Source organism: Lethenteron reissneri, unplaced genomic scaffold (genome assembly GCF_015708825.2).
Source record: "Lethenteron reissneri isolate LAM-NWPU_2019-01 unplaced genomic scaffold, ASM1570882v1 scaffold_1639, whole genome shotgun sequence".
NCBI lineage: Eukaryota > Metazoa > Chordata > Hyperoartia > Petromyzontiformes > Petromyzontidae > Lethenteron > Lethenteron reissneri.
Window position 1 is genome coordinate 5,099,692 of NW_026891376.1, and position 24,256 is coordinate 5,123,947.

The 24,256-nt window shown below is 52.0% G+C and overlaps 2 protein-coding genes across 3 annotated transcripts in view; both read left to right on the forward strand.

Annotated features, from left to right (window-relative positions):
• The window catches only part of LOC133362981 (uncharacterized), a 439,193-nt gene that overhangs the window by 176,669 nt on the left and 238,268 nt on the right, over positions 1-24,256 (forward strand). The window lies entirely within an intron of this gene.
• On the forward strand, positions 200-22,468 carry ELOB (elongin B). 2 transcript variants are annotated; one of them, XM_061547113.1, is made up of 4 exons: positions 200-269; positions 15,867-16,001; positions 20,456-20,567; positions 21,727-22,468. In XM_061547113.1, exons 1-4 carry the CDS (start codon positions 267-269, stop codon positions 21,855-21,857), a joined length of 381 nt encoding a protein of 126 aa, XP_061403097.1. In that variant the 5' UTR covers positions 200-266; the 3' UTR covers positions 21,858-22,468. The 2 variants fall into 2 exon arrangements, with proteins under 2 accessions (XP_061403097.1, XP_061403098.1); XM_061547114.1 differs by having other exon boundaries at positions 21,730-22,464.

The following is a 24,256-nucleotide window of genomic DNA, read 5'->3' on the forward strand; positions in this document are numbered from 1 at the left end:
TTCCGGAAGAGCCGCGCGGCAGAACAGCTGCTTCGCGCCTTTTCCGAGTCACCGGAAGTGACGCAGTTTAATTTATTCAGATTTTGTGGGTCGGGCTCCACCCCCGCGCGACTGAATCCGCATAAATTAACATAAATTAACATAAATTAACATAGTTTACCGTCATTATCATAATTTATGCGGCTTTATTTAGCGGGGAGGGGGCGGGGCGCGAGGCGGAGGTCAGCGGAGAACTTCCGGGGCAGCCGGAATCTGAGACCGCGAGAATGGTGAGACGCGGAGACAGAGACACGGAGACACACAGAGACACGGAGACACACAGAGACACGGAGACACAGAGACACACAGAAACACAGACACAGTGACACAGAGACACACAGAGAGACACACAGAGACAGAGACACGGAGACACACAGACAGAGACACACAGAGACACAGACACACAGAGAGACACACAGAGACACGGAGACACGGAGACACACAGACAGAGACACGGAGACAGACAGAGACAGAGAGACACACAGAGACACACACACACAGAGACACACAGAGACACACAGAGACACGGAGACACACAGACAGAGACACACAGATACCCACAGAGAGACACACAGAGACACAGACACACAGAGACACACAGAGACACGGAGACACACAGACAGAGACACACAGAGACAGAGACACGGAGACAGACAGAGACAGAGAGACACACAGAGACACACACACAGAGACACACAGAGAGACAGAGAGACACCGAGACAGACAGAGAGAGACAGAGAGACACACACACAGAAACACAGAGAGACACAAACAAACAGAGACACGGAGACACACAGAGACACGGAGACAGACAGAGACACACACATAGACAGAGACACGGAGACAGACAGAGAGAGACAGAGAGACACACAGAGACACAAACACACACAGAAACACAGAGAGACACAAACACACAGAGACACACAGAGAGACACAGAGACACACACAGAGACACGGAGACACACAGAGACACACACAGAGACAGAGACACGGAGACAGAGAGAGACAGAGAGACACACACAGAGAGACACACAGAGACACAGAAACACAGAGAGACACAAACACACAGAGAGACACACACAGAGACACGGAGACAAACAGAGACACACACAGAGACAGAGAGACAGACAGAGACAGAGACACACACAGAGACACAGAGACACACAGAGAGACACAGAGACACACAGAGAGAGAGAGACAGACAGACACACAGAGACACACACAGAGACACACAGAGAGACAGAGACACAGAGAGAGAGAGACAGACAGACACAGAGACACACACAGAGACACAGACAGAGAGACAGAGACACAGAGAGGCACAGTGAGACACAGAGACACACAGAGAGACAGAGACACAGACACACAGCGAGACACAGAGAGAGAGATACAGAGACCCTGAGCAGAGACACATGGACAGAGACACATGGACAGAGACACAGAGAGAGACAGAGAGAGACACAGAGAGAGACAGAAACGGAGACAGAGAGACGCATACAGAGAGAGACACAGAGAGAGAGAACCAGAGACACAGAGAAACACGAGACAGAGACACGGAGACAGACACACAGACAGAGACACACAGAGACACAAACACAGACAGACACGGGGAGACAAAGACACGGAGACAGACACAGACAGACACACAGACAGAGACACACAGATACAGACAGAGACACAGATACACTTGAAGCGACACAGAGAGAGACACTGAGAGACAGAGAGACAGACAGAGACACAGAGAGACAGACAGAGAGACAGACAGAGAGACAGACAGAGAGACCGACAGAGAGAGACACACAGACACAGAGAGAGACACAGAGAGAGACGGAGAGAGACACAGAGACACAGACACAGAGAGACAGACAGAGAGACAGACAGACACACACACAGACAGACACACACATAGAGACAGACACACAGACAGAGACACACAGATACAGACAGAGACACAGATACACTTGAAGCGACACAGAGAGAGACACTGAGAGACAGAGAGACAGACAGAGACACAGAGAGACAGACAGAGAGACAGACAGAGAGACCGACAGAGAGAGACACACAGACACAGAGAGAGACACAGAGAGAGACGGAGAGAGACACAGAGACACAGACACAGAGAGACAGACAGAGAGACAGACAGACACACACACAGACAGACACACACATAGAGACAGACACACAGAAAGAGACAGAGACACACAGACAGAGACACACAGACAGAGACACACAGACAGAGACACACAGACAGAGACACACAGACAGAGATAGAGACACAGATAGACACAGACACATACAGAGAGAGACACAGAGACTGACACAGAGACAGAGACACAGAGAGACAGAGACAAAGACACAGACACACAGAGAGACAGACGGAGAGAGACACAGGGATAGAGACACAGAGAGACACAGAGAGAGACAGAGACACATACAGAGAGAGAGACAGAGAAAGACACCGAGAGAGAGACACGGAGCCAGAGAGAGATACAGACAGAGAGTGACACAGAGAGAGACACAAAGAGAGACACCGAGAGAGAGACACGTGGAGGGAGACACAGACAGAGAGAGACAAGAGAGAGACAGAGACAGACAGAGACACACACAGAGACATACAGAGAGACAGAGACACCGAGAGAGAGACACAGAGAGATAGACACACAAAGAGACAGACAGTGAGAGACGCAGAGATAGAGAGAGACACAGAGACACAGACACAGAGATACAGACAGAGAGACACGGGGAGACAGACACGGAGAGACAGAGACACACAGACAGACACAGACCCAGAGATGCAGAGAAACACCGAGACAGAGACACGGAGACAGAGACACAGACAGAGACACGGAGACAGACACACAAACAGAGACACAGACAGAGACACACAGAGACACAGACAGACACGAGGAGACAGAGACACGGAGACAGACACAGACAGACACACAGATACCGACACACAGACAGATAGAGACGCAGGGACAGAGACACAGAGAGACTTGGAGAGACACAGAGAGACAGAGAGACAGACAGAGACTCAGAGAGAGACACACAGAGAGAGACAGAGAGAGAGACACAGAGAGAGAGAGACACAGAGAGAGACACAGAGAGAGACACAGAGAGAGACAGAGGGAGAGAGACACAGACACAGACACAGAGAGACAGACAGAGAGAGACACACAGAGATACAGAGACACACAGAGACAGAGACAAAGACACAGAGACAGAGAGAGACACGGGGGGACAGAGAGAGATACACAGAGACAGAGGGACACACAGAGACACGGAGACAAACAGAGACACACAGAGACACACAGAGACACACTGAGACACACACTGAGACACACACAGAGACACACACAGAGACAGAGACACAGAGAGATAGAGAGAGACACAGAGAGAGACACAGACACACAGAGACACAGAGAGATAGAGAGAGACACAGAGAGAGACACAGGCACACAGAGAGACACACACAGAGAGACGCACACAGAGACGCACACAGAGACGCACACAGAGACGCACACAGAGACACACACAGAGACACACACAGAGACACACACAGAGACACACACACAGACACACAGAGACACACAGAGACAGAGGGAGAGACACAGAGACACACAGACACACAGAGAGACAGAGAGAGACACACAGACAGAGACATGGAGAGAGACACACAGAGAGACACAGACACACAGAGACAGGGACAGAGACACACAGAGAGACACACAGACACACAGAGACAGAGAGACACATAGACACACAGAGAGACACATAGACACACAGAGAGACACAGAGACTCAGAGACACACAGAGTCACAGAGAGAGACACAGAGACACACAAAGACACAGAGACACCCAGAGACACCCAGAGACACAGAGACAGACATACAGAGACAGAGACACACACACACAGACACACACACAGAGACACACACACAGAGACACACACACAGAGACACACAGAGACAGACGGAGAGACACAGAGACACACAGACAAACACAGAGACAGACAGAGAGACAGAGAGAGGACACACAGACAGAGACAGGGACAGAGACACACAGAGACAGAGAGAGACACAGAAACAGAGACACAGAAACAGAGAGACAGACACAGACAGACAGAGACACAGAGAGACACATAGACAGAGAGAGAGAGACACACAGAGACACACAGAGACACACAGAGACACACAGACACACAGAGACAGCGAGAGAGACACAGAGACACACAGAGAGACACACAGACACAGAGAGACACGGAGAGAGACACACAGAGACACAGAGAGAGACACACAGAGAGTCAGACAGAGACACAGAGAGACACAGACACGGAGACACACAGAGACACAGACACAGAGAGACAGAGACACAGAGAGAGAGACACAGAGATAGACAGAGAGAGACAGAGACGCAGAGATGCTGAGACAGAGACACGGAGACAATCAGAGACACAGAGAGAGAGAGAGAGACACAGCCACACAGATAGAGACAGAGAGACACACACATAGAGACAGAGAGACACAGAGAGAGACACAGAGACAGAGAGAGACACAGGGACAGAGACACACAGAGACAGAGATACAGAGAGACACACAGACACACACAGACACAGAGACAAACATAGACACAGAGACAGAGACACGGAGGCAGAGACACAGACAGAGAGAGACATGGGCGGAGACAGAGAGACACTGGGTGAGACGGCGAAAGACACGGGGAGACAGACACACAGACACAGAGAGAGAGACACAGGGACAGAGACACAGGGACAGAGACACAGGGAGAGACAAAGACACACAGAGACACAGGGACAGAGACAAACAGACAGAGACACCGAGAGAAACAGAGACACACACAGAGACACAGAGACACGCAGAGAGAGGGACACAGAGACAGAGACACAGAGACAAACAGAGGCACAGAGACAGACACGCAGACACAGATAGAGACACACAGAGACACACACAGACACAGAGATACACAGAGACACACAGAGAGAAAAGAGACAGACACAGAGAGACAGAGACACACATACAGAGACACAAATACACATACAGATAGAGACACAGAGAGACAGACACAGAGAGACACAGAGAGACAGAGACAGAGAGAGACACGGGGAGACAGAGAGAGACACTTGGAGAGACAGCGAGAGACACGGGGAGACAGACACACAGACACACCACAGAGAGACAGACACAGGGACAGAGACACAGGGACAGAGACTCAGGGACAGAGACACAGGGACAGAGACAAACCAAGACACAGAAACAGAGAGACAGAGACAGAGAGACACAGGGACAGAGACACAGACAAACAGACAGAGACACAGAGTGAGATACAGAGACACACAGAGAGAGAGAGAGACACAGAGACACAGAGAGAGAGAGACACAGACAGACACAGAGAGAGAGACAGAGACACACAGACACACACAGACAGAGACAAACATAGACACAGAGACAGAGACACGGAGGCAGAGACACAGACAGAGAGAGACACGGGGAGACGGAGAGAGACACGGGGAGACGGAGAGAGACACGGGGAGACGGAGAGAGACACAGAGACAGAGAGAGACACTGGGGGACAGAGAGAGACAAGGGGGGACAGAGAGAGACACGGGGGGGGGGTGGAGAGAGACACGGGGGGACGGAGAGTGACACGGGGGGACAGAGAGAGACACGGGGAGACAGAGAGAGACACGGGGGGACAGAGAGAGACACGGGGAGACAGAGAGAGACACGGGGAGACAGAGAGAGACACGGGGAGACAGAGAGAGACACGGGGGGACAGAGAGAGACACGGGGAGACAGAGAGACACGGGGAGACAGAGAGAGACACGGGGGGACAGAGAGAGACACGGGGAGACAGAGAGAGACACGGGGGGACAGAGACATGGGGAGACAGAGAGAGACACGGGGGGACATAGAGAGACACGGGGAGACAGAGAGAGACACGGGGAGACAGAGAGAGACACGGGGAGACAGAGAGAGAGACACGGGGGACAGAGAGAGACACGGGGAGACAGGGAGAGACACTGAGAGACACTGAGAGACACGGGGAGACAGGGAGACACGGGGGAAACAGAGAGAGACACGGGGGGACAGAGAGAGACATGGGGAGACAGAGAGAGACACGGGGGGACAGAGAGACACGGGGAGACAGAGAGACACGGGGGGACAAAGAGAGACACGGGGGACAGAGAGAGACACGGGGAGATAGAGAGAGACAAGGGGAGACAGAGACATGGGGAGACAGAGAGAGACACGGGGAGACAGAGAGAGACACGGGGGGACAGATAGAGACACGGGGAGACTGAGAGAGACACGGGGAGACAGAGACACGGGGAGACAGAGACACGGGGAGACAGAGAGAGACACGGGGAGACAGAAAGAGACACGGAGAGACAGAGAGAGACACGGGGAGACAGGGAGAGACACGGGGAGACCGAGAGAGACACGGGGAGACAGAGAGACACGGGGAGACAGAGAGAGACACGGGGGGCAGAGAGAGACACGGGGAGACAGAGAGAGACACGGGGAGACAGAGAGAGACACGGGGAGACAGAGAGAGACACGGGGAGACAGAGAGAGACACGGGGGGAGACAGAGACACGGGGGTGGGGGGGACAGAGACACGGGGAGACAGAGAGAGACACGGGGGACAGAGAGAGACACGGGGGACAGAGAGAGACACGGGGAGACAGAGAGAGAGACACGGGGGGACAGAGAGAGACACGGGGAGACAGAGACACGGGGAGACAGAGAGAGACACGGGGAGACAGAAAGAGACACGGAGAGACAGAGAGAGACACAGGGAGACAGGGAGAGACACGGGGAGACCGAGAGAGACACGGGGAGACAGAGAGACACGGGGAGACAGAGAGAGACACGGGGGGCAGAGAGAGACACGGGGAGACAGAGAGAGACGCGGGGAGACAGAGAGAGACGCGGGGAGACAGAGAGAGACACGGGGAGACAGAGAGAGACACGGGGGGAGACAGAGACACGGGGGTGGGGGGGACAGAGACACGGGGAGACAGAGAGACACAGAGAGACAGAGAGAGACACGGGGAGACAGAGAGACACAGAGAGACAGAGGGACACACAGAGACACACAGAGACAGATACACACAGAGACACGGAGACAAACAGAGACACAGAGACACACAGAGACACAGAGAGAGATAGAGAGAGACACAGAGAGAGAGAGACAGAGAGAGACACAGACACACAGAGACACACACACAGAGACACAGAGAGACACACAGATACACAGAGAGACCCACAGACACACAGAGACACCCAGAGACACACAGAGACATACAGAGACACAGACAGACACACAGAGACACACAGACACAGACACACAGAGACACACACACAGAGACACACACACAGACACACAGAGACACACAGAGACAGACAGAGAGACACAGAGACGCAGAGACACACAGACACACCACAGAGAGACAGAGACGCAGGGACAGAGACACAGGGACAGAGACACAGGGACAGAGACAAACATAGACACAGAAACAGAGAGACACAGAGACACAGGGACAGAGACACAGACAAACAGACAGAGACACAGACAGACACAGAGAGAGAGAGACACAGACAGAGACACAGAGTGAGATACAGAGACACAGAGAGAGAGACACACAGGGACAGAGACACACAGAGACACAGAGACAGAGACACACAGAGACACAGAGACAGAGACACGGAGGCAGAGACACAGACAGAGAGAGACACGGGGAGACAGAGAGAGACACGGGGAGACAGAGAGAGACACGGGGGGACAGAGAGAGACACGGGGGGACAGAGAGAGACACGGGGGGACAGAGAGAGACACGGGGGGACAGAGAGAGACACGGGGGGATAGAGAGAGACACGGGGAGACAGAGAGTGACACGGGGGGACAGAGAGAGACACGGGGGGACAGAGAGAGACACGGGGGGACAGAGAGAGACACGGGGGGACAGAGAGACACGGGGAGACAGAGAGAGACACGGGGAGACGGGGAGAGACACGGGGAGACAGAGAGCGACACGGGGAGACAGAGAGAGACACGGGGGGACAGAGAGAGACACGGGGGGACAGAGAGAGACACGGGGGGACAGAGAGACACGGGGAGACAGAGAGAGACAGAGAGAGACACGGGGAGACGGGGAGAGACACGGGGAGACAGATAGCGACACGGGGAGACAGAGAGAGACACGGGGGGACAGAGAGAGACACGGGGGGACAGAAAGAGACACGGGGAGACAGAGAGAGACACGGGGGGACAGAGAGAGACACGGGGAGACAGAGAGAGACACGGGGGGACAGAGAGAGACACGGGGGGACAGAAAGAGACACGGGGAGACAGAGAGAGACACGGGGAGACAGATAGCGACACGGGGAGACAGAGAGAGACACGGGGGGACAGAGAGAGACACGGGGGGACAGAAAGAGACACGGGGAGACAGAGAGAGACACGGGGGGACAGAGAGAGACACGGGGAGACAGGTAGAGACACGGGGAGACAGAGAGAGACACGGGGAGACAGAGAGAGACACGGGGAGACAGAGAGAGACACGGGGGGACAGAGAGAGACACGGGGAGACAGAGAGAGACACGGGGAGACAGAGAGAGACACGGGGAGACAGAGAGAGACACGGGGGGGCAGAGTGAGACACGGGGAGACAGAGAGAGACACGGGGGGTGGGGCGACAGAGACACGGGGAGACAGAGAGAGACACGGGGAGACGGGGAGAGACACGGGGAGACAGAGAGACTGAGACACAGGCAGAGACACAGGCAGAGACACAGAGAGAGACAGATAGACACAGAGACAGAGACACACAGACAGAGACACAGAGAGAGACACGGGGAGACAGAGAGAGAGACATGGGGAGACAGAGAGACGCACAGAGAGACACGAGGAGACAAACAGACAGAGAGAGACACGGGGAGACAGAGGGAGACAGAGAGAAACATAGAAAGCCACGGGGAGACACGGGGAGACGGAGAGAGACACCGGGAGACAGAGAGAGACACGGGGGGACAGAGAGACACGGGGGGACAGAGAGAGACACACACACACAGACACAGAAAGAGACACAGAGAAACAGACAGAGACACACAGAGAGAGAGAGACACAGAGAGAGACAGAGAGAGACAGAGAGACACACAGAAACACACAGAGACACAGAGAGACAGAGAGAGAGAGAGAGAGACACACACAGAGACAGACACAGACACAGACAGACACGGAGAGAGACACAGACAGAGACACGAGGAGACACGGGGAGACAGAGAGAGACATGCGGAGACACGGGGAGACAGAGAGAGACACGGGGAGACAGAGACAGCCACGGGGAGACAGAGAGAGACACGGGGAGACAGAGAGACACGGGGGACAGAGAGAGACACTTGGAGACAAGAGAGAGACACGGGGAGACAAGAGAGAGACACGGGGAGACACGGGGAGACAGAGAGACATGGGGAGACGCGGGGAGAGAGAGAGAAACGGGGAGACAGAGAGAGACACAGAGAAACAGACAGAGACACACAGAGAGAGAGAGACACATAGACACACAGAGAGACAGAGAGAGACACACAGAGACACAGACAGAGACACAGAGAGACACAGACAGAGACACGAGGAGACACGGGGAGACAGAGAGAGACATGCGGAGACACGGGGAGACAGAGAGAGCCACGGGGAGACAGAGAGAGCCACGGGGAGACAGAGAGAGACACGGGGAGACAGAGAGACACGGGGGACAGAGAGAGACACGGGGAGACGGCCAGAGACACACACGCACAGACATACAGAAAGAGACACAGAGAAACAGACAGAGACACACAGAGAGAGAGAGACACATAGACACACAGAGAGAGACAGAGAGAGACACAGAGACAGAGACACAGACAGAGACAGAGAGACACAGACAGAGACACGAGGAGACACGGGGAGACGGAGAGAGACATGCGGAGACACGGGGAGACAGAGAGAGACACGGGGAGACAGAGAGAGACATGCAGAGAGAGAGAGACACACGGGGGGACAGAGAGAGACACGTGTGTCTGTCTCTCTAACCCGTGTCTCTCTGCGTGTGTCTGTCTCTCTAACCCGTGTCTCTCTGCGTGTGTCTGTCTCTCTAACCCGTGTCTCTCTGCGTGTGTCTATCTCTCTAACCCGTGTCTCTCTGCGTGTGTCTGTCTCTCTAACCCGTGTCTCTCTGCGTGTGTCTGTCTCTCTAACCCGTGTCTCTCTGCGTGTGTGTCTCTCTAACCCGTGTCTCTCTGCACGTGTGCGTCTCTCTAACCCGTGTCTCTCTGCGTGTGTCTGTCTCTCTAACCCGTGTCTCTCTGCGTGTGTCTGTCTCTCTAACCCGTGTCTCTCTGCGTGTGTCTGTCTCTCTAACCCGTGTCTCTCTGCGTGTGTGTGTCTCTCTAACCCGTGTCTCTCTGCGTGTGTGTCTCTCTAACCCGTGTCTCTCTGCGTGTGTCTGTCTCTCTAACCCGTGTCTCTCTGCGTGTGTGTGTCTCTCTAACCCGTGTCTCTCTGCGTGTGTCTGTCTCTCTAACCCGTGTCTCTCTGCGTGTGTCTGTCTCTCTAACCCGTGTCTCTCTGCGTGTGTGTGTCTCTCTAACCCGTGTCTCTCTGCGTGTGTGTCTGTCTAACCCGTGTCTCTCTGCGTGTGTGTGTCTCTCTAACCCGTGTCTCTCTGCCTGTGTCTGTCTCTCTAACCCGTGTCTCTCTGCGTGTGTGTGTCTCTCTAACCCGTGTCTCTCTGCGCGTGTGTCTCTCTAACCCGTGTCTCTCTGCGTGTGTCTGTCTCTCTAACCCGTGTCTCTCTGCGTGTGTCTGTCTCTCTAACCCGTGTCTCTCTGCGTGTGTCTGTCTCTCTAACCCGTGTCTCTCTGCGTGTGTCTGTCTCTCTAACCCGTGTCTCTCTGCGTGTGTCTGTCTCTCTAACCCGTGTCTCTCTGCGTGTGTGTGTCTCTCTAACCCGTGTCTCTCTGCGTGTGTCTGTCTCTCTAACCCGTGTCTCTCTGCGTATGTGTCTCTCTAACCCGTGTCTCTCTGCGTGTGTCTGTCTCTCTAACCCGTGTCGGTCTGCGTGTGTCTGTCTCTCTAACCCGTGTCTCTGTGTGTGTGTGTGTCTCTCTAACCCGTGTCTCTCTGCGTGTGTGTGTCTCTCTAACCAGTGTCTCTCTGCGTGTGTCTGTCTCTCTAACCCCGTGTCTCTCTGCGTGTGTCTCTCTAACCCGTGTCTCTCTGCGTGTGTCTGTCTCTCTAACCCGTGTCTCTCTGTGTGTGTGTGTCTCTCTAACCCGTGTCTCTCTGCGTGTGTGTCTCTCTAACCCGTGTCTCTCTGCGTGTGTCTGTCTCTCTAACCGCGTGTCTCTCTGTGTGTCTGTCTCTCTAACCCGTGTCTCTCTGCGTGTGTGTGTCTCTCTAACCCGTGTCTCTCTGCGTGTGTCTGTCTCTCTAACCCGTGTCTCTCTGCGTGTGTGTGTCTCTCTAACCCGTGTCTCTCTGCGTGTGTCTGTCTGTCTGTCCGCGTGTCTCTCTGCGTGTGTCTGTCTCTCTAACCCGTGTCTCTCTGCGTGTGTGTCTCTCTAACCCCGTGTCTCTCTGCGTGTGTCTGTATGTCTGTCCGCGTGTCTCTCTGCGTGTGTGTGTCTCTCTAACCCGTGTCTCTCTGCGTGTGTGTCTCTCACCCGTGTCTCTCTGCGTGTGTCTGTCTCTCTAACCCGTGTCTCTCTGCGTGTGTGTGTCTCTCTAACCCGTGTCTCTCTGCGTGTGCGTCTCTCTAACCCGTGTCTCTCTGCGTGTGTGTGTCTCTCTAACCCGTGTCTCTTTGCGTGTGTGTGTCTCTCTAACCCGTGTCTCTCTGCATGTGTCTGTCTCTCTAACCCGTGTCTCTCTGCGTGTGTCTGTCTCTCTAACCCGTGTCTCTCTGCGTGTGTCTGTCTCTCTAACCCGTGTCTCTCTGCGTGTGTGTGTCTCTCTAACCCGTGTCTCTCTGCGTGTGTCTGTCTCTCTAACCCGTGTCTCTCTGCGTGTGTCTGTCTCTCTAACCCGTGTCTCTCTGCGTGTGTGTGTCTCTCTAACCCGTGTCTCTCTGCGTGTGTGTGTCTCTCTAACCCGTGTCTCTCTGCGTGTGTGTGTCTCTCTAACCCGTGTCTCTCTGCGTGTGTGTGTCTCTCTAACCCGTGTCTCTCTGCGTGTGTCTGTCTCTCTAACCCGTGTCTCTCTGCGTGTGTGTGTCTCTCTAACCCGTGTCTCTCTGCGTGTGTCTGTCTCTCTAACCCGTGTCTCTCTGCGTATGTGTCTCTCTAACCCGTGTCTTTCTGCGTGTGTCTGTCTCTCTAACCCGTGTCTCTCTGCGTGTGTCTGTCTCTCTAACCCGTGTCTGTCTGCGTGTGTCTGTCTCTCTAACCCGTGTCTCTGTGTGTGTGTGTGTCTCTCTAACCCGTGTCTCTCTGCGTGTGTGTGTCTCTCTAACCAGTGTCTCTCTGCGTGTGTCTGTCTCTCTAACCCCGTGTCTCTCTGCGTGTGTCTCTCTAACCCGTGTCTCTCTGCGTGTGTCTGTCTCTCTAACCCGTGTCTCTCTGTGTGTGTGTGTCTCTCTAACCCGTGTCTCTCTGCGTGTGTGTCTCTCTAACCCGTGTCTCTCTGCGTGTGTCTGTCTCTCTAACCGCGTGTCTCTCTGTGTGTCTGTCTCTCTAACCCGTGTCTCTCTGCGTGTGTGTGTCTCTCTAACCCGTGTCTCTCTGCGTGTGTCTGTCTCTCTAACCCGTGTCTCTCTGCGTGTGTGTGTCTCTCTAACCCGTGTCTCTCTGCGTGTGTCTGTCTGTCTGTCCGCGTGTCTCTCTGCGTGTGTCTGTCTCTCTAACCCGTGTCTCTCTGCGTGTGTGTCTCTCTAACCCCGTGTCTCTCTGCGTGTGTCTGTATGTCTGTCCGCGTGTCTCTCTGCGTGTGTGTGTCTCTCTAACCCGTGTCTCTCTGCGTGTGTGTCTCTCACCCGTGTCTCTCTGCGTGTGTCTGTCTCTCTAACCCGTGTCTCTCTGCGTGTGTGTGTCTCTCTAACCCGTGTCTCTCTGCGTGTGCGTCTCTCTAACCCGTGTCTCTCTGCGTGTGTGTGTCTCTCTAACCCGTGTCTCTTTGCGTGTGTGTGTCTCTCTAACCCGTGTCTCTCTGCATGTGTCTGTCTCTCTAACCCGTGTCTCTCTGCGTGTGTCTGTCTCTCTAACCCGTGTCTCTCTGCGTGTGTGTGTCTCTCTAACCCGTGTCTCTCTGCGTGTGCGTCTCTCTAACCCGTGTCTCTCTGCGTGTGTGTGTCTCTCTAACCCGTGTCTCTTTGCGTGTGTGTGTCTCTCTAACCCGTGTCTCTCTGCGTGTGTCTGTCTCTCTAACCCGTGTCTCTCTGCGTGTGTCTATCTCTCTAACCCGTGTCTCTCTGCGTGTGTCTGTCTCTCTAACCCGTGTCTCTCTGCGTGTGTCTGTCTCTCTAACCCGTGTCTCTCTGCGTGTGTGTGTCTCTCTAACCCGTGTCTCTCTGCGTGTGTGTGTCTCTCTAACCCGTGTCTCTCTGCGTGTGTGTGTCTCTCTAACCCGTGTCTCTCTGCGTGTGTGTGTCTCTCTAACCCGTGTCTCTCTGCGTGTGTCTGTCTCTCTAACCCGTGTCTCTCTGCGTGTGTGTGTCTCTCTAACCCGTGTCTCTCTGCGTGTGTCTGTCTCTCTAACCCGTGTCTCTCTGCGTGTGTCTGTCTCTCTAACCCGTGTCTCTCTGCGTGTGTGTGTCTCTCTAACCCGCGTCTCTCTGCGTGTGTGTGTCTCTCTAACCCGTGTCTCTCTGCGTGTGTGTGTCTCTCTAACCCGTGTCTCTCTGCGTGTGTCTGTCTCTCTAACCCGTGTCTCTCTGCGTGTGTGTGTCTCTCTAACCCGTGTCTCTCTGCGTGTGTCTGTCTCTCTAACCCGTGTCTCTCTGCGTGTGTCTGTCTCTCTAACCCGTGTCTCTCTGCGTGTGTGTGTCTCTCTAACCCGTGTCTCTCTGCGTGTGTGTGTCTCTCTAACCCGTGTCTCTCTGCGTGTGTGTGTCTCTCTAACCCGTGTCTCTCTGCGTGTGTGTGTCTCTCTAACCCGTGTCTCTCTGCGTGTGTCTGTCTCTCTAACCCATGTCTCTCTGCGTGTGTGTGTCTCTCTAACCCGTGTCTCTCTGCGTGTGTCTGTCTCTCTAACCCGTGTCTCTCTGCGTGTGTCTGTCTCTCTAACCCGTGTCTCTCTGCGTGTGTGTGTCTCTCTAACCCGCGTCTCTCTGCGTGTGTGTGTCTCTCTAACCCGTGTCTCTCTGCGTGTGTGTGTCTCTCTAACCCGTGTCTCTCTGCGTGTGTCTGTCTCTCTAACCCGTGTCTCTCTGCGTGTGTGTGTCTCTCTAACCCGTGTCTCTCTGCGTGTGTCTGTCTCTCTAACCCGTGTCTCTCTGCGTGTGTCTGTCTCTCTAACCCGTGTCTCTCTGCGTGTGTGTGTCTCTCTAACCCGTGTCTCTCTGCGTGTGTGTGTCTCTCTAACCCGTGTCTCTCTGCGTGTGTGTCTCTCTAACCCGTGTCTCTCTGCGTGTGTGTGTCTCTCTAACCCGTGTCTCTCTGCGTGTGTCTGTCTCTCTAACCCGTGTCTCTCTGCGTGTGTGTGTCTCTCTAACCCGTGTCTCTCTGCGTGTGTCTGTCTCTCTAACCCGTGTCTCTCTGCGTATGTGTCTCTCTAACCCGTGTCTCTCTGCGTGTGTCTGTCTCTCTAACCCGTGTCTCTCTGCGTGTGTCTGTCTCTCTAACCCGTGTCTCTCTGCGTGTGTGTGTCTCTCTAACCCGTGTCTCTCTGCGTGTGTCTGTCTCTCTAACCCGTGTCTCTCTGCGTGTGTATGTCTCTCTAACCCGTGTCTCTCTGCGTGTGTGTGTCTCTCTAACCCGTGTCTCTCTGCGTGTGTCGTCTCTCTAACCCGTGTCTCTCTGCGTGTGTGTGTCTCTCTAACCCGTGTCTCTCTGCGTGTGTCTGTCTCTCTAACCCGTGTCTCTCTGCGTGTGTGTGTCTCTCTAACCCGCGTCTCTCTGCGTGTGTGTGTCTCTCTAACCCGTGTCTCTCTGCGTGTGTGTGTCTCTCTAACCCGTGTCTCTCTGCATGTGTGTGTCTCTCTAACCCGGTCTCTCTGCGTGTGTGTGTCTCTCTAACCCGTGTCTCTCTGCGTGTGTGTGTCTCTCTAACCCGTGTCTCTCTGCGTGTGTGTGTCTCTCTAACCCGTGTCTCTCTGCGTGTGTGTGTCTCTCTAACCCGTGTCTCTCTGCGTGTGTGTGTCTCTCTAACCCGTGTCTCTCTGCGTGTGTGTGTCTCTCTAACCCGTGTCTCTCTGCGTGTGTCTGTCTCTCTAACCCGTGTCTCTCTGCGTGTGTGTGTCTCTCTAACCCGTGTCTCTCTGCGTGTGTCTGTCTCTCTAACCCGTGTCTCTCTGCGTGTGTGTGTCTCTCTAACCCGCGTCTCTCTGCGTGTGTGTGTCTCTCTAACCCGTGTCTCTCTGCGTGTGTCTGTCTCTCTAACCCGTGTCTCTCTGCGTGTGTGTGTCTCTCTAACCCGTGTCTCTCTGCGTGTGTGTGTCTCTCTAACCCGCGTCTCTCTGCGTGTGTGTGTCTCTCTAACCCGTGTCTCTCTGCGTGTGTCTGTCTCTCTAACCCGTGTCTCTCTGCGTGTGTGTGTCTCTCTAACCCGTGTCTCTCTGCGTGTGTGTGTCTCTCTAACCCGTGTCTCTCTGCGTGTGTCTGTCTGTCCGCCAGGACGTGTTCCTGATGATCCGTCGGCACAAGACGACCATCTTCACGGACGCCAAGGAGTCGACCACCGTGCTGGAGCTCAAGCGGATGGTGGGCGGCATCGTCAAGCGGTCTCCCGCTGACCAGCGACTTTACAAGGTGACTACTACCACTACTACAACTACTATAACTACCACTACACTACTACCACTATAGCTATAACTACTATAACTACCACTATAACTACTATAACTAGCACTATAACTATAACTACCACTATAACTACTATAACTAGCACTATAACTATAACTACTATAACTACCACTATAACTACTATAACTAGCACTATAGCTTATATAACTACTATAACTAGCACTATAACTACTATAACTACCACTATAACTACTATAACTAGCACTATAACTACTATAACTACCACTATAACTACTATAACTACCACTATAACTACAACTACCACTATAACTACTATAACTACCACTATAACTATAACTACCACTATAACTACCACTATCACTATAACTACCACTATAACTACTATAACTAGCACTATCGCTAGCATAACTACTATAACTACCACTATAGCTTATATAACTACTATAACTACTATAACTACCACTATAGCTTATATAACTACCACTACACTACCACTATAGCTACCATAACTACTATAACTACCACTATAACTACTATAACTAGCACTATAACTACTATAACTACCACTATAACTACTATAATTACCACTATAACTACTATAACTACCACTATAACTATAACTACCACTATAACTACTATAACTACCACTATAACTACTATAACTAGCACTATCGCTAGCATAACTACTATAACTACCACTATAGCTTATATAACTACTATAACTACTATAACTACCACTATAGCTTATATAACTACCACTACACTACCACTATAGCTACCATAACTACTATAACTAGCACTATAACTACTATAACTACCACTATAACTAGCACTATAACTAGCACTATAACTAGCACTAACTACCACTATAACTACCACTATAACTAGCACTATAGCTAGCACTATAACTACTACTATAACTACACTACCACTATAACTAGCACTATAGCTAGCACTACACTACCCTATAACCACTATAACTAGTACTACACTACCACTATAGCTACCACTATAACTACTATAACTAGTACTACACTACCACTATAACTACCACTATAACTACTATAACTACCACAATAACTACCACTACACTACCACTACACTACCCTATAACTACACTACCACTATAACTACCCTATAACTAGCACTATAACTACTATAACTACTACACTACCACTATAGCTACCATAACTACCACTATAACTACTATAACTACCACTATAACTACTACTATAACTACTATAACTACTATAATTACTATAACTACTATAACTACTAATACACTACTACCACTATAACTTATATAACTACTTCTATAGCTACTATAACTAGCACTACACTACCCTATAACTACTATAACTACCACTATAACTACTATAACTACCACTATAACTACTATAACTACCACTATAGCTTATATAACTAGCACTACACTAGCACTATAACTAGCACTACACTACCCTATAACTATCACTATAACTTATATAACTACCACTACTACCACTACACTACCACTACTACCACTATAACTACTATAACTACCACTATAACTACTATAACTACCACTATAACTACACTACCACTATAACTACCACTACACTACCACTATAACTACCACTACTACTACACTACCCTATAACTACTGTAACTACTATAACTACCACTATAACTACCACTATAACGATACTACCATTATAACTACTACTATACTACCACTACACTACCACTATAACTACACTACCACTATAACTACCACTACACTACCACTATAACTACTATAACTACCACTATAACTACTATAACTACCACTACTACTACACTACCCTATAACTACCACTACACTACCACTACACTACCACTATAACTACTATAACTACCACTATAACTACTATAACTACCACTACTACTACACTACCCTATAACTACCACTATAACTAGCACTATAACTACTATAACTTCTACTACACTACTACCACTATAACTACTATAACTACTACTACACTACCACTATAACTACCACTATAACTACCACTATAACTACAACTACCACTATAACTACTACTACACTACCACTATAACTACACTACACTACCACTATAACTACCACTATAACTACCACTATAACTACTATAACTTCTACTACACTACTACCACTATAACTACTATAACTACTACTACACTACCACTATAACTACCACTATAACTACCACTATAACTACTATAACTACTACTACACTACCACTATAACTACAACTACCACTATAACTACCAATATAACTACCACTATAACTATAACTACCACTATAACTACCACTATAACTACCACTACACTACCACTATAACTACTACTACACTACCACTACACTACCCTATAACTACACTACCACTATAACTACCACTATAACTACTATAACTACCACTACACTACCACTATAACTACTATTACTACCACTACACTACCCTATAACTACCACTATAACTACACTACCACTATAACTACTACTACACTACCACTATAACTACTATAACTACCACTACACTACCACTGTAACTACTATAACTACCACTACACTACCACTATAACTACACTACCACTACAACTACCACAACTACTACTACCACTACACTACCACTATAACTACACTACCACTATAACTACCACTATAACTACCACTACACTACCACTACTACCAATACTACCACTACACTACCACTACTACCACTACTACCAATACTACCAATACTACCACTACTACCACTACTACCAATACTACTACTACTACCACTACACTACCACTACACTACCACTACTACCACTACTACCACTACTACTATTACCACTACACTACTACCACTACACTACACTACTACTATAACTACTACTACTACCACTACTACCACTACTACCACTACACTACCACTACTACAACATTTATTTCGACCACTTTGTTGGTGAAGCCTTCAATAGCTGTGCCGGAGGAATTTCCATCTGGTACAGATACAATGGGAGGCTAATCGATGCATGGGTGCGGTCAAGGGATGGCTCCCTGTTGATCAACCACGTTATGTATGCCGATGATATGGTGATTGCTGCTCACTCAGAGCAGTTGGAGGTGCTGCTGCTGAACCTGGAGCTTGCCACAAATTAGTGGTGGTATTACCATCAGCCCCACCAAAACTAAGCACCTGCCTGGGTATTTTGTACCATCGGACACTCCACCCCCACAACTTCCAACTGGTGATGGGGCAGTTGTGGAGAGTTTCCCATACCTGGGCAATGTGCTCATGACCGGCTCCGGTTTAACAGCAGAGGTCTCACTCCGAATCAGTCGAGCGGCATTATCTGTTCATCGGTTGCGTAACGCAGTGTGGAAGCTACCTGGTCCGTCGCTCCGCGCGAAGCTTCAGGTCTTCTCGGCCAGTTATTCCCTCCCTTCTCTACGCTTGCGAAACGTGGACCCCCCCTAATGGAACATCTTCGCCGGTTAGAAACATTAAGGCTGGCCTGCCTACGATCCATCCTGGGTTTAACCAGGCTGGATTGCGTGAGGAGCTCACAAATCCTTGAAAGATCTGGGCAAAGTCCCATTGGTGAGCTCCTCCGGCAGGCAAGGCTGCGTTGGCTGGGTCATGTAGCCCGCATACCCAGCCACCGCATGCCTAAACCGCTTTTGTTCGGCCAGATCGAGGGGGCTAAACAGGCGCAGCACGGGCTAGAGAGGAGATGGAGTGATGTGGTACAGGAGAATGTGGAGCTAAGCGGACTTGCCGATGACTGGTATCAGCGGTGTCAAGATTGACCTCAGTGGAGGAGGCTCGTGAAGGACGCTACTGGGCAGTTGGTAGCAGTCGTCCTCCAACAACAACGGAGGGCAGAGGAGCGACGCTCACAACAATGAGCGGAGCACCGGGTGGCTAAAGCACAGCAAGTTGGTACAGTAGGGGGCACAGGTGGTGCATCAGCCAGTCATCTCGGTCAGTCGACCCGTGGCACCTGGGTCTGCCCCGTGACCTCCTGCCAGCGGGCGTTCGACACTTCACGTGGCCTCAAGGTGCACATGGCCTGGCACAAGCGTCGTGGTGACGTCACCGCCACTTAGTGGCGAATGGCGGTTGTTGTTGTTGTGTATCTGTTTTTGTGTGTGTGTATTTATATGTGTGTGTGTATCTATGTGTGTGTATCTGTGTGTGTGTATCTATCTATGTGTGTGTATCTATATGTGTATGTGTATCTGTGTGTGTGTGTATCTGTGTGTGTGTGTATGTATCTGTGTGTGTGTGTATCTATATGTGTGTGTATATATGTGTGTGTGTGTATATTTGTGTGTGTGTGTATCTATATGTGTGTGTATCTGTGTGTGTGTATGTATCTGTGTGTGTGTGTGTATCTATATGTGTGTATGTATCTATGTGTGTGTGTATCTGTGTGTGTGCTGCAGGAGGAGACTTTGCTGCTAGATGACTCCAAGACTCTGGGTGACTGTGGCTTTACCAGCCAGACGGCACGGGCCCAGGCACCTGCCACTGTGGGGCTGGCCTTCCGCTCACCTGGTGAGGAGCGCTGCTCACCACTGCGACTCACCACTACGACTCACCACCACCATACAGACACCACCACCATAGAGACACTCACCACTACCATACAGACACTCACCACTACTAATCACCACTAGCATAGACACTCACCTCTACTACTCACCACTACCATGGAGCCACTCACCACTACCAGCAGTGGTTGGCACTGCCGCTGCTGCTGATCGTTCGCTAACATCGCTCGCTCCCCTTACAGTCTGCTACCTGGGTAACCTCTACCTGTTGTACCCCTCTCTGCTGCCCTTCCCCTGCCCTCCGCTCTCCCTCTGCTGCCCTCGGAGTCTCTGCGGCTGGAGCCGTTCTCCGGCATGCTCGCTCACAGCACCTTGCCCCCTGCAGCCCAGCGAAGTAGTTTCAGCCGCACCAACCTTACCACCCTCAACCAGTATATATACAAGGACTGTTTTCTTGGAATTTCTCATTCACTTAATACAGCAATCATCCTGTATCTTACTTGATACAGCTATCGTGCTGTATCTAACTTGATACAGCAATCGTGCTGTGACGGTTCCACCTGAAGACGGAAGCTTGTGTTGCCTCAGAAACGTCGTGATTTTTATTTTATTTTAATTTAAATTTTTTACCTACGTGACTTTACCGAAAAAACCCAAGAATAAGCGAAGGCTTTCTTGGGTCACCTGTGTAGCGTTGTACCTCTGCTGCCCTCTGCTGCCCTCTACTGCCCTCTGCTGCCACTGGGTAGACGCGGAAGTGGTGAGGCCCTGCGGCTGTGGCCGTACTCCAGCCCTTGCCCCTTGCAGGCTACCTGGGTGACCTCTACCTCTGACTGCCCCTGCCCTGCTCTCTGCTGCCCCCTGCTGCCCTACCCCACTGTGTGGACGAGGAGTGGGGAGGCTGCTGCTGGTCGCTCGCTAACGCCACTTGCCCCTCCATCCCAGTCGAGGCTACCTGGCGCACCTGTACCTCTGCCCCTGTCCTCTGCTGCTGCCCCCCTCCGCTGCCCTTTGCTGCCCCAGCAGACGAGAGGTGGGAGGCCCTTGGGCTGGGGCCGTACTCTAGCAACACTCGCTCACTCTCAGCCCTCGCCCCCTTGAGGATACCTGGCTCACCTGTACCTCTGCCCTCTGCTGCCCTCTGCTGCCCTCTGCTGCCCCAGCAGACGAGGAGTGGGAGGCCCTGCGGCTGGAGCCGTACTCCAGCCCCCCAGAGCTCCCAGACGTCATGAAGCCTCAGGACGGAGGTGGCAGCAGCAGCAGCAGCAACGCCAATGAGCAGACCGTGCAGTGATGGTGTGAGGGGTAGGGGTGAGGGAGTGGTGAGGGGGTGGTGAGTAGCGGGGAAGCGGAGCCTGTAGCTCGCCCGCTCACCTGCTCACTCGCCTGCGTGACCGCTCAATGACCCGCTCAATCAACTGCTCACTCGCTCACTCTCCTGCTCGCATACCTATACACTCACCCACCCACCCACTCAACCATTCACTCAAATACACACCCACCCACTCACCCACCAACTCAACCATTCACTCAAATACACACACTCCCACCCACCCACCAACTCAGTCATCCACCCACACACCACCTACCCACACACCCAGTCACCCACACATCCACCACTCCTCGCACCCATCACATCACCGTGTGTCCCTTCTCTACCCAGACTCTACCCACCGCTCGCCCCCCCCCCTGTGCCCCCCCCACCCCGCCCCCCCTCCCCACATGCCCACCCAGGGAGGTTGACTGCATTTTTTTTTGTGTTGCGAACGCTGGCACCCCCCTCCCTCCCTCCCTCTCCTCCCACCCTCCCACCCTCTCCTCCCTCTCCACCCTCCCCTCCACCATCCCCTCCCCTCCCTCCCCCCTCAACTCAACTCCCCCGCAAATAAACAAACCTCGTTTGACAAAATACATCCGGCTCCCTCCTCACTTCCCCCGCTCCTCCTCACCACGTCGCTCACCACGGCGTCGCTCACCACGGCGTCGCTCACCACGGCGTCGCTCACCACGGGGGTTCCTCCAAGACACGACGAGAAACTTACTGCCAGTGGCCATGTGGAGAGGCTACCATTCCCCTGTCAGGAGCTGGACCGGTACCCTCTGGACCTCTGTGAGGTCCAGTGTACTGGTTCTGGTGCGTGTGTTTGTGTCACGGAGAGGCTGCCATTCCCCTGTCAGGAGCTAGACCGGTCGGTACTGTCTGGACCTCTGTGTTACACAGATCCGGTGGACTGGTTTTGGTGTTTGTAGGAGAGAGGCTGCCACTCCTCTGTCGGGCGCTGGACCGGTACCATCTGAACCTCTGTGGAATACAGGAGGGTTCGATGGACTGGTTCTGGTGTGTGTGTGTAGAGGCTGCCATTCCTCTGTCAGAAGCTGAAGCGGTCCCACCTTGACCACTTTGAGGTCCAGTGGACCGAGTCCTGGTGTGTGTAAAGTAGAGGCTGCCATTCCTCAGGAGTTACACCGGTACCATCTGGACCTCTGGAACACAGGGCCGGTAGACTGGTTCTGGTGTGTGTAGGAGAGAGGCTGCCATCCCCCTGTTGGGAGCTGGAGTGGGTGAGTGGGATGGGTGGTTGCATGTGTGCGGGGGTGAGCAGGTTGGTGAGCTAGTGGGTGGCTGAGCGAGTGAGTTTGTGAGTGAACGTGTTAGTGAGGTGGCCGAGTGGTTGAATGGGTAGGTGCGGTAGTTAGTAGGTTGGTGAGCGAGTGGGTGGGTGAGTAAGTTTATTAGCGAGCGCATCAGTGAGGTGGCCGAGTGGTTGAGTGAGTCGGTGGGTGAGTGTTCATGGGGTGGGCGAGTGAGTAGGTTGGTGAGTTAGTGGGTTGGTGAGCGAGCACATCAGTGAAGTGGCTGATTGGTTGAGTGAGTAGGTGGGTGAGTGAGTAGGTTGGTGAGTTAGTGGGTGGCTGAGTAAGTTTATAAGCGAGCGCATCAGTGAGCTGGCCGAGTGTTTGAGTCGGTGGGTGCGTGAGTGAGTAGGTTGATGAGCGAGTGGGTGGGTGAGTAAGTTTATGAGCGAGCGCATCGGTGAGGTAGCCGAGTGGTTGATTGAGTAGGTGTGTGAGTGAGTAGGTTGGTGAGTTTAGAATCGGAATACACTGGAGGAATCAGATGAGCTGTAAAGCTCCTTTTCACAGATGTCAAGTCGGGGCACGGGGTAAGAACGTTACAACAAAAAACAAGCCAGTTGTCATACTCTTTGGTTCTTTCGGTAAAGTGACGTAGGTAGAAAAAGAAAAATAATAAATCACGACATTTCGATCGCAACACAAGCGATCGTCCTCAGGCGTAGAACTGCTGAATCAGGAAGAACAGCGAGAGAGCTGCTACAACAACAAGAGGTTATATATGCTGGCCAAGGGCAAGCAAGCGGGGTCTGAGCTGGAAAGGAATTCCATCCCTGCACGCAAGCACATCAGTTGTGTTCATGGGGGAGATTAGGGAGAGAGACTCGGGAGAGAGATTAGCATGTCAAAGTAAATGAGCTTCCGTCGCCGCATAAGATTATCGTCGCCGCGTATGCGCACAGCAGCAGTGTTAATGGGAGACTAGCACTATGCCTAATCTCTCCCATCAACAGAGAGATTAGGGAGATTAGCAAGTTAATGTCATGTCTATCCCACAAGCTGCGGCACAGCGACAGTGGCGTAAGGTACAAGACAGGTAAACAAATCGCACAAACACAA